At 42.0% G+C, this 16331-nt stretch overlaps 1 protein-coding gene across 1 annotated transcript in view; it reads left to right on the forward strand.

Annotated features, from left to right (window-relative positions):
- Nucleotides 1–16331, forward strand: part of LOC109899150 (RNA binding fox-1 homolog 3) — a 745488-nt gene that overhangs the window by 411134 nt on the left and 318023 nt on the right. The window contains exon 5 of the mRNA XM_031836492.1: nucleotides 579–639. Within this exon, the coding sequence (XP_031692352.1) occupies nucleotides 618–639 (22 nt within the window). The 5' untranslated portion in view covers nucleotides 579–617. The remainder of the gene's footprint in view (nucleotides 1–578; nucleotides 640–16331) is intronic.

Here is a 16331-nt window from a genome sequence, read left to right on the forward strand (position 1 = left end):
CATTCAGAACAATTGAGACTACCTCACTCATCTAAACTGGAACAACCATCTCAGTAACGGGTGCAATCAACCAAGCAATGCAAAAACACAGATATTACAGTAAAATAAACCATTCTGAAAATCTCCATGTGATAGAGCATGCTGGGAAATATTATATATGGTTCTATGTAGAACCCTTCATACCTTCCAAAGAATCCTCAAAGAACCCTTTTTTCCAAAAAACGCTTCTCAGTATGTTAAAGGTTCTAGGTAGAACCATTTGCCTTACAAGGAACCATTTTCTTCCAGAAAGGGTTCTTCTGATCAAAACGGTTCTTGTAGAACCCTCACCCTCTGCAAAGAACCCTTTTGGAACCCTTTTTTCTAAGAGTGTAGAGGTTGTAGTTGGCAATATCACTATTTCTTTAAATACAAGACATAAACTTTGCCAATCATCATTCTTCACATAGAATTAACGATGATGATGATGACTATCAAAGTCATGTTTTTATCAAGTTGGTTTGCCTTTCAGGGATTATTGTACTACCACTGTTGTGATGTTTGTACTAATGTTGTTGTAATGTTTGTGTCTCCTTCAGGGCAGCACAGAAGTCCCCTCACTCACCACTGTCAGCTGTATGGATAACCCAAGCTGGGCAGGTCAGTGTGTGTGTGTGGGGGTGTGTGTGTGTGTGCGTGTGCGCACAAGTGTATGTCCTCACAGGTGTGTGATCAATAAAAATAAAAGTGTGTGTGTGCGCGTGTGCCTGCATCCGCACTTGAAATCTTGTGTGTGTTTGCACCTCCCTGTGTGTGTGTGCTCCTCCCTGTGTGTGTGTGCTCCTCCCTGTGTGTGTGGTTGAGTGGGAGCGGCAGAGAGAGGTAATGTGCTGACTGCAGTCCTTTGGTTCTGGGCATGCCCATTAGAGCCAGCTATAAATCCTGGGCTAGCTGAGCCGAGCGCCGCTCTCACACTGTGTCAGCAGTCCGCCAATGAATGGCTATTAAATGCTACAAAAAGCCTCTTTAATTCAGCCTGCCGAGCGACATACCTCTCCCTCTCTCTCTGTCTCTCCCACTCTCTCTGTCTCTCTCTCTCCCTCTCTCTCTCTTTCACTCTCTCTCCCCTATCTCTCTCTCTCTCTCCCCTCTCTCTCTCTCCCTCTCTCTGTCTCTCTCTTCTCCTCTCTCTCTCCTCTCTCCTCTCTCTCTCTCTCTCTCGTCTCTCTCTCTCTCTCGTCTCTCCTCTCTCTCTCTCTGTCTTCTCTCTCTCTCCCTCTCTCCGCTTCACTCTCTCTCGCCCTCTCTCTCTCCTCTCTCTCTCTCTCTCTCTCTCTCTCTCTCTCTCTCTCTGTCTCTCTCTCTCTCTTCACTCTCTCTCACTCTCTCTCACTCTCTCTCTCTTGCTCTCCTCTCTGTCATTTCTCCTCTCTCTCTCTCTCTCTCTCTCTATCTCTCTGACCATGCTTAATTGAAAAAGAGGACTAGAAGATCCCTTCACCACCATCTGTATAAATCTCTACAGTAACAACCAGGTCATCTATTATTAATAACGCACATTAATTGCAGATTATTTACAAATAGCCACCTGGCATTTTTCTTCATACTTTAGGCCGGCTTGCAGCTCCTCTGTATTTGCATGGGAAAAGAAGAAGGAGGGGGGAGGAGAGGAGAGAGAGAAGGTGATATGGGAGAAGAGATTGTGGGGGAGGTTGAGGGTTGGTACAAGGAGAGAGGGAGGGAGAGATATTGAGATGGCTCTGTGGGTGAGGGTTGGTAGGGCAGGCTGATCACTAGACTTCAATTTTGGACATTTGAAAGGTCCTGAGAACGTCGATATATGCCTTCCTGTTGCCCAGCACTGGCACAAAGTTATGATGGTTGGCGGCAAAGTGCGCTACTCAGGTCAAAGCTGCTCTGACCACTGCTCCATGGTAGTTTACAATGTGCTAGCAAGGCGTGAGAATACCAAATCATAGCAATAACCTTAACTCAGAATTAATACCTAAACTTAACCCTTTGAGTTTATTTTTCTCTGTAATTAACCCTGTAACCATGCAGAATGAATGCAGCAAAAATAGATGTTCATCCATAAAACTTTGAATTTCTAAGTGAAACTATGACATATGGTTTGATAAGGAGCCATAGCTGAGAGGGAGAGAGAAGCTAGAGAATGAAGAAAGGAGGGAAAGGGAGATAGGAAGAGGAGGGAGAGAGAGATGGAGGGTTGGTAGAGAGCCGTACAGTAGAGAGCCCTGGGGTCATCCTGGGCATGGTGGAACTATTTTTGATTTACACTGACATTTTGGCTATTGGTCACGTTGAGTGGGAGATTAGTCACATCTCTCTGTCGCCTGTTAGCAGTGCTTTGCCCTACGAGCCTGTGGGGAAACACTTGATTCACTGACTTGGTATTTACTTTGCTGACATCGGAAATGTAAGGTCTTTGTAAGATGCTCATTCATTCGTTCCTTTTGTCATATAATAATAGGCTTTCACATGGCACATTTTGGCCCGGGAAAACAGATTGTGTGTGTGTGTGTGTTGCATGTGTGTGCAAGCTTGCATGTGTGTGTCATTGTGTTTCCAATTGCATGCAGTTGAATAAAAGTGCAGGTGATTGTTCCTCAGGAGCGACCTGTCAGTCCCCCAGGGGCCCCTTCTAGTCCCCTGTCAATGGAAATCTAATCGCCGCGACAACAGATCAATCACAACCCATTTATACCGGTGGAAGTTCCTACACGGTGTTGTTTCCCTTCAGTACACTCTTGAATTAGTGGTGACTTGAGGAACCCTGGAGCTGGGAGCTTAAGAATTTCACTGTACCCTGAAATTACACCTGTGACACTGTGCATGTCACTAATAAACTAATCTCTAAGCAAATCCCAAAGTTGGAATAGTTAACACTTTATTACTATATATATTGGGGTGGCAGGTAGTCTAGTGGTTAGAGCGTTGGGTCAGTAACCGAATGGTTGCTGGATTGAATCCCCGAGCTGACAAGGATCTGAAGGGATCTGTCTTTCTGCCCCTGAACAAGGCAGTTAACCCAGTGTTCCTAGGCCGTCATTGTAAATAAGAATTTGTGCTTTACTGACTTGCTTAGTTAAATAAAGCAATGTTATTAATATTATATTTGAATATGTAATATGCATAAACATTGGAAGAAATGTGACGGTTCTAGTGTACTAACTTAATATGATGAACTGGAATGACATTTACTCTAACGGGTGCCCAAAAGAGCTATCTTAAACGCATGCCTCCAATAAGCCATCCTTCCAATATTCTCATAGGCTGCCACATCTACATTATATAGTTAGGTAGGTCCTTCTTGTAAATCTTTCATAAAAAAATACTATGGTATCTATAAAGAGAGTAGGATGGTTATTTAATTTAATTTTTCCAGCTGTGGGGTATTTTGGTGTCTAAGATTATCTGATTAAATCTGAACATACTATATATTCAAGAGACATTTCAGACCCCCTCTCCTATCAGCCATGCTCATTCCTCCAAGTCTTTATTGATTGATGCCAGTGACACGGTGACGTGGTTTGTTCCTGTTGCAGTGATTTGACTCCATTCTACCCCAGCACACACACACACGCCCCCCCCCCCCCACACACACACACACACCACACTATCTACAGATTTCTCCCGCATTCTCCTACATCACAGATCTCCTCAACTGCTCCCCTCTCTCTCTAATTCCAATTAAGCCAGTTCCTGATTGAGGCAGTATCAGTGCTATTCAACGGCCCCCCCAGGCCAAATCAACGGCCAACATCACAATCGCACTGACACCACTCTAATTACAAAGTTGTGTTTTTCAAAGTGGAGCTTGTTGGAAAGAGTTGGGAGTTCTTTGAAGCACGGAGAGAGCGACAAACAGAGGATACGTGGGTTGTCTAAGCAGAATGGCATCTGCTGCTCGTATTGCAATGGCCTTGATGAAGGGATGGCATGCAAAGTGTGTGTACCCAGCCAGGTCACCCGTGGTACAAGTCAGTATTCCACGTCCATCCATGTCTGAGGACGTCGGGAGATAAGGTGGAAACCGGCCACTAGTTTAATGCCTAACCTTAAGATTTCGGAGTTAATGCCTAAACCTAACCTTAGTTGGTAGTGCACTATATAGGGAATATGGTGCCATATGGAATGCATTATGTAGGCTTGTCAATTGTTAGAACAATCTGAAGGACAATCAGAGAAATACAAACCCCTGGAATCACAGAGTTCACTATCAAGCAAAATACTGTATATCAATTGCAACAAGCACATCATTGCATCAAGCTCTATAATAAGCATTTATATGGTTGTAGAGTGGTGCTTATTCAAGGTCCAGAGTGCTGGAATCTTCTAATATAATGCTGTGTTTAGGCCCCCGGCATGGAAATATTACCAATTTGTGTGTGCAATGCCAACTCTGCAGTACACTGTCTACAATTGGCTCTGTAATAGGTCATTACTCCTCTGCCGGAGAGGCTAAAAGCATCCCCACTACTCTTTCACACTTCATCCCTCTTTCATGCTCATCACACTCTCCTCCATTTCCCTCTCTCTCTCCAGCGTCTTCTCTGTAATTGTTATGGGATTCGTGTGAGTGTTAAATGCTAATTAGATGCACTGGACATCACCAAAACACAGTGTCAAATCAAATCAAGTGACATGTTATTGGTCACATACACATGGTTAGCAGATGTTATTGTGAGTGTAGCAAAATGCTTGAGCTTCTATTTCCGACAATGTAGCAATAATAATCTCATAATTCCACAACATCTATTTAATAAACACAAATCTAAGTAAAGGGATGGAAAAAGAATATGAACATATAAATATGTGGATGGGCCATGAGCGACCAGCATAGACGAGATGCAATAGATGGTATAAAATACAGTATATACATGGGATGAGTAATGCAAGATATGTAAACATCATTATTAAAGTGGTATTAATAAAGTGACTAGTGGTCCATTGATCCACTGGCCAATGATTTCAAGTCTGTATGTAGGCAGCAGCCTCTCTGTGTTAGTGATGGCTGTTTAACAGTCTGATGGCCTTGAGATAGAAGTTATTTTTCAGTCTCTCGGTCCCAGCTTTGAGCACCTCTACTGACCTCGCCTTCTGGATGATAGCAGGGTGAACAGGCGGTGGCTCGGGTGGTTGTTGTCCTTGATGATCTTTTTGGCCTTCCTTTGACATCGGGTGCTGTAGGTGTCCTGAAGGGCAAGTAGTTTGTCCCCGGTGATGCGTTGTGCAGACCGCACCACCCTCTGGAGAGCCCTGCGGTTGTGGGCGGAGCAGTTGCCGTACCAGGTGGTGATACAGCCCGACAGGATGCTCTCAATTGTGCATCTGTAGAAGACTGTGAGGGTTTTTGGTGACAAGCCAAATTTCTTCAGCTTCCTGAGGTTGAAGAGGCGCTGTTGCGCCTTCTTCACCACACTGTCTGTGTGGGTGGACCATTTCAGTTTGTCAGTGATGTGTATGCCGAGGAACTTGAAACTTTCCACCTTCTCCACTGCTGTCCCATCGATGTGGATAGGGGGGTGCTCCCTCTGCTGTTTCCTGAAGTCCATTATCATCTCCTTTGTTTTGTTGAAATTGAGTGAGAGGTTGTTTTCCTGACACCACACTCCGAGTGCCCTCACCTCCTCCCTATAGGCTGTCTCATCATTGTTGGTGAGCAAGCCTGCTACTGTTGTGTCGTCTGCAAACTTGATGATTGAGTTGGAGGCGTGCATGGCCATGCCATCATGGGTAAACAGGGAGTACAGGAGGGGGCTGAGCACGCACCCTTGTGGGGTGTCAGTGTTGAGGATCAGCGAAGTGGAGATGTTGTTTCCTACCTTCACCACCTGGGGGCGGCCTGTCAGAAAGTCAAGGACCCAATCGCAGAGGGTGTGGTTGAGACCCAGGGCCTCAAGCTTAATGATGAGTTTGGATAGTACTATGGTGTTGGATGCTGAGCAATAGTCAATGAACAGCATTCTTACATAGGTATTCCTCTTGTCCAGATGGGATAGGGCAGTGTGCATTGTGATGGTGATTGTATTATCCACTATCCCTTCCTCCCCATTCCACCATTATTCTACCACTGTTTATCAGTGTTAATAATGCAGCATTCTTAACAACCAGCTCTGTATGGCTGTGGTAGCTATTATCATTAAGACTGGCTGTGAATTATTAATATGCTGAAAATAAACTTGTTAGGGCCTTAGGAACATTAACAAAACAACAGTCATGAGAGCTGGACCAGTCGGAAATGAGCAATCAGCGTAACTGGGGCAGTTTGTATTAGTTTGTACATCTGGGGACCAATCAATACTCAATATTCATTTCGGAGAAGACATCTTGATTGGATGCAGCGATAGATAGTGTTAGTTGATGGTCCTTTTAAAACTAACAGGATGTGTGTTTTATTAAGCACCACATTCATCAATGCTGTAATGGTGTTACTTTCAGCCAGGTCACTCGTTATACAAGTCAGTATTCGACGTCCATCCATGTCTGAGGACGTCTGGAGATTATGCGGAAACTGGCCACTAGGGGCAACAGAGAGAGCTGTTACCATCAAGTAGGTTTCGGTTTTGCTTGGGCGTTGTGGAAGGGCGTAAGTATCTGCCTCTTATTCCAAGTTTTAAATCGAGTGATAGAAAGTTGTTTTGATCTTGTTATTTTAAGCCTATCCCAAACCTTAACTTTAACCTTAAAAATTCGGAGTTAATGCCTAAACGTAACCTTCAACACTTCAAAATTTGACGTTTGGAACAACTTTGAAATTTGATGTTTGAGGAACATGGATGAACATCTAGTTCTGACATGAGACTGTGAGAGCTGGTAGGTTACTATACATGTTGTCCATATTTTAATCCCTTTGTGTAGCAAACACTTTCATCTAAGATGAGTGTATAGTGCTAGCCAATTCCCTTGCATAACACAACAGTGTCCCGTATCTACAACACTAATGCTTGAGTTGAGTGCATAGGGGTCAGTACAATCATTAATGAGTGAAACCACAAGTAAAGACATAATATATCGGATATTGGGGTTAGCACACACATGCATATGCAAGCACACACACACACACACACACACACACACACACACACACACACACACACACACACACACACACACACACACACACACACACACACACACACACACACACACACACACAGCCCAGCCCAGCCCAGCTGGGGGTACACCAACTAGTGATGACAGTCTCACATCAGAATTAGACATTCATCCATGTTTCTCAAACCTCAAATTTCGAAGTTGTTGCATACAGTTAAATGTAGAAGTGTTTAAGGTTAAGTGTAGGCAATAAAGGAAAACTCCACACCAAAAACTATATTTTACTGTTTGTTTCATTATTCTGTTGTTGACAGTCCCATGATATCGAACTTTCAAAATACAGAAATCATCACTGTATGATACATTTAGCATCATATGATGCAGTGTTTTGTGTCAAATGATGCAAAATGTATCATATGGTGATGATTTCTGCATTTAGAAAGTAAATATATATTTTTAGACCCTATGGGACCTTTTCAAAAGTACTGCACTTTAACGGGAATAATGTGGCATTTAGATCGCAGCCTGGTCTCATTCTCTGGTCTCCCATAGTGTGACCAGCAGGTGGTACCAAACATTTATCTTTCCTCTCATCCTCTTCCTCTCTCGCTCTCGCTCGCTCGCTCACGCACACACGCGCACACACACACACACACACACACACACACACACACACACACACACACACACACACACACACACACACACACAAGTATTTTGTGATCGTGCATATTTTCAATCAATTACAGTAAAATGCTGAAACTGCTTGTTAAAATCTGCTCTCACCTGTTTAATGACCGATGCAGAAATTAAGTAATAAAAATGTGTGGCTGCGTGTGTATGTGTGGATGCATATGCACTGTAAAAAAATATATATATATTTGCTGAGACTTAAAGGTCATGAACAGTCAATCATGTTTTTCATGATATTGGATGATATTTGAAGGAAACCAGATCAAAGTATGAAAAACTACTGTTGCTTCTACATTGATAACGTTTGATCATAAAGTTACTGGTCTCCTCGCCAAAGTCAAACACTTGGAATCATTATTAAGGGTAAGTCGTATTTCCAGAGGGGCATGGTTTATATAGCAAATATATTTCAAGTTTACCCTTATTCATCTATGGCAAAGATATATTTCTCCTTTCGTCTGTGTCTGGCGTGAGATAGTTACTGGCTAACTAGGTCTTCAGCCAGCATGGAACAAAAGGGGAGGGTTGCTCAAAACTCTGACACAGTTGTCATGTCAACACATCTGTTAGTGCTGGTGTGAGTCGCATCATAAGAGACATGACAAACAGGAGATGTATAAAAATATATATATATAATTGATGCAATTTTGATGTCTGAGTTGCTTTGTGTTTCACCAAATGTGCTTGAGATGATTTTACTGCTTACACCGCTCACTGCATCCAAGTTGCTTGACATAGGCGTTTCAAAGAGCTGTCAGTCAAGGCAAGCTCATGAATATATGCTCCCCGCCCACTCAGCTAGTCTTTTCAAACTTTCTGGCACGTTAGCCATGAGATAAAAGTACTTTTCAGAATTCATGTTCAGGATCTTTAAAAAAAGTCTGTAACCTGGCTGCCTTAAAATGTAATATGAAGTACAATCCAGATTTTGTGTTGAGTTAATTTTAACTTAACCTCGTAAAGTCAGTGGAACTGACAAATTTGGATGTAATAACTTGAGTGAACTGCATACTTTCAGTAAAATCAATGTGGTTTTACTTAATTGTCCTAACAAAGCTATTCAAGTTGTTTTGACAAATTAGTGGAGAGGACAAGTTTTTGATCGTAAGAAAATCTAAACTTGTAGTTTTCTTTAACCTGGATGCCTTACTTCCTGTACACTCGCAATGACTACTTTGAAAATAACACATTTCAGAACTGACTAAGTCTTTGAAATGATATAATAGAGATCACAGTAGGGAACATTATGTTCCTATCTGTCTCTTGCTCATGTCTCCGATGTTTCACCATTTTCAAAACTGGCAGTGCACTTAGTTGTGTCAACCAACCAACAGGTCGGCCTGGCTCCCAAATGGATGGGCCTATGCCCTCTAAGGCCACCCATAGCTGCACCCCCGCACGCACACCTGCCCAGTCATGTGAACTTCATAGATTAGGGCCTAATTTATTCATTTAAATTGACAGATTTCCTCATATGAACTTTAACCTAGCAAAATCAGTATATTAACATGTTGGGTATTATTCTAATGAGGTCTACCACCCAAAATAAGTTGAAGTCATCTGAACTTGAAATTATGTTTGAGTGTGTGCGTGTGTGCGTATGTGTGTGTGTAAAAAAGAAGAGGCTCTCTCTCTCCCCTCGATATCCTTATTTTCTCATTCATCATGTTGACACCGGCTCGGCTGCTTTTGTGAAATTGAGAAAAATGTTTGTCAGCTTTTCTCTCTCTCTCCTTGCCCCTCTTAGTGTGCGTGCATGAGTGTGTGTTGTGTGTGTGTGCTGATGGAAGTTTTCTTGCATGCATACTGTACATGTTGACGTATACATGAGATCTGGTGGTGGAATAGACTCAGGTTCGCCAAACGTCACCAGAAACTATACTAGTGTGTGTGAGTGTGTGTGTGAAAATATAAAGTTGACTCATTCCCCAAACTTTGTAGCCAGTCCAATATCTCTGTGTTATTATCTATTGTCTCTCATCTTAGGGGAAAGGGGAAAACTGTGGGACATTAACAGACACACACTCAAGCTCACACACACACACACACACACACACACACACACACACACACACACACACACACACACACACACACACACACACACACACACACACACACACACACACACACACACACAAACACACACACACACACACACACACACACACACACACACAAATAAATGACAACATGTTCATCTCCTTCTGTGTCAAATGCACTTAGCCCTAATGTAGCTGGAAGAGGCTGTGTTCTGCTGAGTGAGTGTGTGTGTGTGTGTGTGTGTGTGTGTGTGTGTGTGTGTGTGTGTGTGTGTGTGTGTGTGTGTGTGTGTGTGTGTGTGTGTGTGTGTGTGTGTGTGTGTGTGTGTGTGTGTGTGTGTGTGTGTGTGTGTGTGTGTAATGACTCCGCTCTCTGCTATATGGGGAATCCAGAATGCAGCGGAGTCAATTAGATTGTGATAATACAGAGGTTTCTGTGTCCCTGTGGTGATGTCAGTAAGCAACAGGAGAACAACAGGTTTCACTATGATTGAAAAGTGATTGTGTGTGCATGTGTGTGTGTGTGTGTGTCAGTAATATAATCGCTGTTCGGTTGTGTGGATGTGTGTAATTTAGCTTTATTAAAAAAAGGGTTCCCTTTGGATGAGTAATGGTGTTTCCTGGATATGTCTTCCGTCATTGAGGTGTGTGTGTGTGTGTTTATGTGTCTCCGAGGCGTGCCACTGGCCTAATCAAACCCCGGGATTTACTAGATGTATGTATTAGAATGTAATTTAGTGTTCAAACCCTTTGAGTTGAGAAACCTCTGGAAGTGTTGGGAATTTATTGGGAGTTTTTTTCTCCAATCAGTAGCTTCATTGTGCATTGTAAACTGAGTACAAATCACTCTGAAAGGCAGGCACACTGTCCGCATACATATTAAGTGCAATGGGTTTCCTCAAACGTTTTGAGTGATGACAGCACATTGCACTACACTGTAAACCCCAATGTGCTGTCATTACTCAAAACTTTTGAAGAATCCCGTAGCCTTAATATATTTAGTGCAGTTTTTTAAAGTGATTTTGTGGTCATTACTCAAACCAATATCACTGTAGGGCAAGGGTGGGAAATTCCAGTCCTCAGGGGCCTGATTGGTGTAACAGTTTTGCCCCAGCTCCAGCTAACACGCATGACTCCAATAATCAACTAATCATGATCTTCAGATTAGAATGCAATTTGATTAATCAGCTGTGTTTGCTGGAGATGGAGAAAATGTGTGACACCAATCTGGCCCTCAAGGACTGGAGTTGCCCACCCCTGCTGTAGGTGGTCCAGATTTGAGTTGTATCAGCTTGACATTTTTGAGTAACGCCTACTCTAAGCTACACCTCAAATATATAAGCCATTTAAACTGGACCAACCATTTCAGTAATGGGTGCACATTTTTTAAATAAAATGTATGTTATTTATCTTTGTGTAGAATAAGATTAATCAATCAATCACTAAATGTACATGCAAAAACACAGATATTACGGTTTTCTTTAAACACTTTGGTACCATTTTCATAAGTATGTGGTACATTTTCACAACTCTTTGTACAAAACTCCAAACTGGTCACACTTGTAACTCAGCCAGTCTTTCATTCAAAACCTGTCATTGTGTGTTTATTTGGATTGAAACGTCTCTCAACACAACCATTGATTTAAAATATACATTTATTGTGGAATGTAATGAGTACATTGGTTTAATATGGTATAGGGGACGCTTGCGTCCCACTTGGCCAAAAGCCAGTCAAAATGCAGCGTGGCAAATTCAAATAAAATGATATAAAAATCTAACTTTCATTAAATCACACATGTAAGATACTAAATTAAAGCTACACTCGTTGTGAATCCAGCCAACATGTTTTAAAAAGGCTTTTCGGCAAAAGCATAAGAAGCTATTATCTGATGATAGCACAACAGTAAACAAAGAGGGTAGCATATTTCAGCCCTGCAGGCGCTACACAAAACGCAGAAATAAAATATAAAACATGCCTTATCTTTGACAAGCTTCTTTTGTTGGCACTCCAATATGTCCCATAAACATCTCAATCAGTTATTTTGTTCGAATAATTTCGTCCATATATATCCAAAATGTCAATTTATTTGGTGCGTTTGATCCAGAAAAAAGCATCTTCCAAATTGCGCAATGTCACTAACAAATATTTCAAAAGTTGCCTGTAAACTTTGCCAAAAAATTTCAAACTACTTTTGTAATACAATTTTAGGTATTTTTAAACTGAAAAAATCTATCAAATTGAAGACGGGTCTATCTGTGTTCAATACAGGAAGACAACAAACCAAGCTACTTTTCAAGTCTTGCGCAACTCTCAACAGTGTTACGCAGTTCCTAGATGGCCTTACTTCTTCATTGCACAAAGGAATAACCTCATCCAAATGAGACTGGTGACATCCAGTGGAAGCGGTAGGAACTGAAAACAAGTTCCTAAAAAATATTGGTTCCCAATGAGAACTCACTGAACAGACAGAGACCTAAAAAAAAAAAATCTGAACGGTTAGTCCTCTAGGTTTTGCCTGCTACATAAGTTCTGTTATACTCACAGACGTGATTCAAACCGTTTTAGAAACTTCAGAGTGTTTTCTATCCAAATACTAATACTAATAATATGCATATCTTATATTCTTGGCATGAGTAGCAGGAAGTTGAAATTGGGCACGCTATTTATCCAAAAGTGAAAATGCTGCCCCCTATACCTTAAGAAGTTTTAATCACCAAAACAGAATTTTAATGACAGAATTGTTATGAGCGCACAGAGAGTCGGGAAGCAAGGTCAGGGAGTGAGTGTTTTAATAAATAAACGTAACACACCAACATGAAAACACCATCAATAACACCTGAGGAAAGAACCAAGGGGAGTGACAGATATAGGGAAGATAATCAAGGTGATGGAGTCCAGGTGAGTGTCATGAGGTGCAGGTGTGCGAGACGATGGTGAAAGATGTGTGGGATAATCAGCAGCCTGATGACCTAGAGGCCAGAGAGTGAGTATATGTGACATGTGTGATCAACGAAGACACCCTCTACAATCATTCATGCCCAAAAATATATATATATTTTTAGATTATAATTGCAACATAGGTGTACTGTCTGTAATCAAATGTAAGAAATTAAATAAACTAATTAAACAAAGCTTAGCACACATTAATTTGTATCAAGCCTGTCTTGAGCATTTGGCCAAAAATTCTCATCCGCATCACAGTGAATGTCTCCATTGTTCCTGCAGAGTGGGAAAAACCTTTTGGCATGACAAATGCAGGCTTGACATTGGTCTGCATTGATGTCGCATTCCTCATCCATGGCCAAAAGGAGGGTGGCTTGCTCATTGGGAGGGTAATCGTACACCTTCCAACTCCATGCTGAACAAAAATTCCTAAATAGGGTTGAGGAATGGACAGTACGGCGGCAGGAATAGGGCAACGATTAGGGATGAGCCTGAAACCATTCCTGAACCACCTCTACATGGTGGAATGTGATATTGTCCCACACAATGACATAGATGACCCCTTCAACTTGACAGGCCTGCTCAATTTCATTGAGAAACACAATGAGGAGTGCAGAGATAGAGATAGCTGTGCACATGGAGATGTCCAGGCACTTGGCAGGTCGCCTATTGGCCGATGAGGTTCCGCCCACGGTGACGAGTTTTGGCCAGGTTGAAGTCCGCTTCATCAATGAAGATATACTTGTGATGGTTCACAGCAGCATCAAGCACTATCACCCTCTGAAAATATATTTTGGTTTGTTATTTTTACAGTATAGTTCCAATATGATATTGTGAAGTAGCATGTGCATCAAATAGTAACATTACATTTTTTTCTGATTGCGCTAGGCATTATCTTTGAAATGATAGGCTACACACTAACCACAAAACCTTACACAATACCATCAACACATTATACATATCTTGCAAAAGCACACAATTCTTGCAAAACTCTTCAAACTCTTTAAAAAAATTGTGTTTTTGCATCAGTACAGTACACACAAACCATAATTTGAATATGCACACGAAGCACCAACTACGCACTTATAGTATAAATTAAAAACACATGTGGCTTTTGTCATACATGTAGTAAACACACATACACACAGGTATCCAAACGTGTAAAGTATGGATGTGTATTCCAAACATAACACACTATCAATACAAATAAGGGGAAAATGTTATTTTTGTCTCTCAAAATGTTCTAAAACTCCTCAAACAACAAAAGCGCAGTAGAAGAAAACAAAAACATTTGTGCTAGAAAAAAAAGAACAGATTTTTTTGGGGGGCTACATCTCACCTTCTTTGTGGGTCATAAGACTTCATCCACATCACATACGATGTTGTCTTGAGCTAGGCAGCGTGGACAGTATCGCCTGGAGTGCCGTATCCAGGCCTGGCATGACCCCTGATCCATGTCTCCACAAGCCTCCTCCATTGCCTGTAGAAGGGGTAAGGGGTATGCGTTGGTGGGGCTGGCGATCATACACCTTACAACGCCATGCAGAGAATAATTATGCAATACGATTCAAGTACGGAGAGTATGGGGGGAGATTGAGTGTGATGAAAACTGGGTGACCTGTGAACCAATTGCCGACCACAGCAGCCCGGTGGAAACTAACATTGTCCCAGATGATAACGTACCTGGGCTGCTCTGGCCACTGGTCATCAGGGATTAGTCTGTTGTGGAGGGTGTCCAGAAATGTGATAATGTGTGCAGTGTTTTATGGGCCTAGAATTGCATGTTGGTGAAGGTCGCCGTTTTGACTAAAAGCAGCACACATTGTTATGTTGCCACCACGTTGTCCCGGGACGTTGATGATGGCCCCTTGTTTTTGCAAGGTTGAAACCTGCCTCGTCCATATATATTAGCTCATGATGCACTGCATCTGCTTCTGGCTCCATGACTCTCTGAAAGAGACAAGACAAAACAATGTAGCACGGTACCAAAAGACAGGGATCAGTCAATATGATGTAGCACCATGCACTTCCAGATCCAGTACCAATGATAGGATTGTATACCTTACCTTCACATATTCGTATCTCAGTTGTTTTACACAGTCTGAGTTTCTTTCGAAAGGGACACTGTACAGCTGCTTCATCCTAATTCTATTGTGTTTCAGTAGACGAGACAGTGCAGAGAGACTCACTCTGTCGTTGTGGAATATGGTGTTATCTGACATTATGTGGTCTTGCAGTTCTCTGGGTCTGATGCAGTTATTTGCAATGACCATATTTACAATGTGGGTCTCCTGCTCTGGAGTGAACAGTCAACTTCTTCTACCAGATACTGGTTTTCTTGCAGTTTTGTAAACACATTTGAATGGTTTTAGTGAAGATCCTTCTCATTATGAAAGTACAGTACATCTTACTGTACCAGTAAGACTACAGCACTTACAGTTACTTACCGGTTCTCATTTCTAAATATCCGGATGATACCTGCAACAGTATAGCAGCTCAGATTTGGTTGAACCCGTTGCCCAGCCTCCCTCATGCTCATCCCATGGTTGACAACTTGGTCAACCACAGTAGCTCTGATTTCATCAGCTATTGTATTCCTGACTCCTCTTTCTCTTCCTCCTCTTACTATTACTTCTTCACTTCTTCCTCATCCTCCTCTAGTTCTCACCCCTCTTACTCTCTGACCGAATAATGGCCTCCATTGTTGTCCAAACCAATTGTTTACCTGTGGCCTATTTATAGTGCTCACGCTTTGATTTGTAAGTGAACTTATTATCGAAAAGTGTTTTCACGTGTCAATGTCGAAAGGCAATTAGCGAAATAGTGTAGCAATGTAGAGACCAATGTTTACAGTTTTGCTTGAAGTGTGTTACAAACTGAGTGTAAAGCAGAGAATGTGTATTCAGTTTAGCACACTTGGTAAATGCATTGGATACAAGTGTTAATAATGGTTTCAGAGATAGTGCTTCAAGACTAACTGTTAGTGTTTAAGCATTCAGAAAAACTGTAATACAGTATATAGTGCTGTACCTGATCATACTCGGCTCACAGTTGTTTCACCCGGTCGTTGTTTCTCTCAAAAGGCATCAGGTAAATGTGTTTTATAGATACCTGGTGCCTCTTCAAAAGGCGGGTGATTGTTGGGGGGCTGATGGATGCCACATTGGCAAAGGTGTCATCATTCTCATCAATGGCCAGCTTTATTTCGGACAGCCCTATGTCATACCCGGCCCTCACCATTTCTACCACTGCCCACTCAGACTGGTCAGTCAGCACACGACCACTGCCACCACCATGGGGTCTTCTGTCAATTCTGAGAGCAGAACCAATAGATCATACTGTAAGAATACTGTATGTTTTGTGAATTTACATGTATTACAATATGTATTTTACTATAAATATAATGGTAAAGAATAGTCCATATCCTGCAAGGGTAAAGCATACTGCATATCCTGCAAGATTTTTTCAGATTGGGGTGAACTAATCTGGCAGCCTCTGCCGTGGTAAGGCCTTTGTTTACCACATGGTCAACGACGGCGGCCCGGACTTCATTAGGCACAACAGTTCACTGCCATCTGCCTCCCTCTGATGTCCAC

The sequence above is a fragment of the Oncorhynchus kisutch genome, linkage group LG11, assembly GCF_002021735.2.
Source record: "Oncorhynchus kisutch isolate 150728-3 linkage group LG11, Okis_V2, whole genome shotgun sequence".
NCBI lineage: Eukaryota > Metazoa > Chordata > Actinopteri > Salmoniformes > Salmonidae > Oncorhynchus > Oncorhynchus kisutch.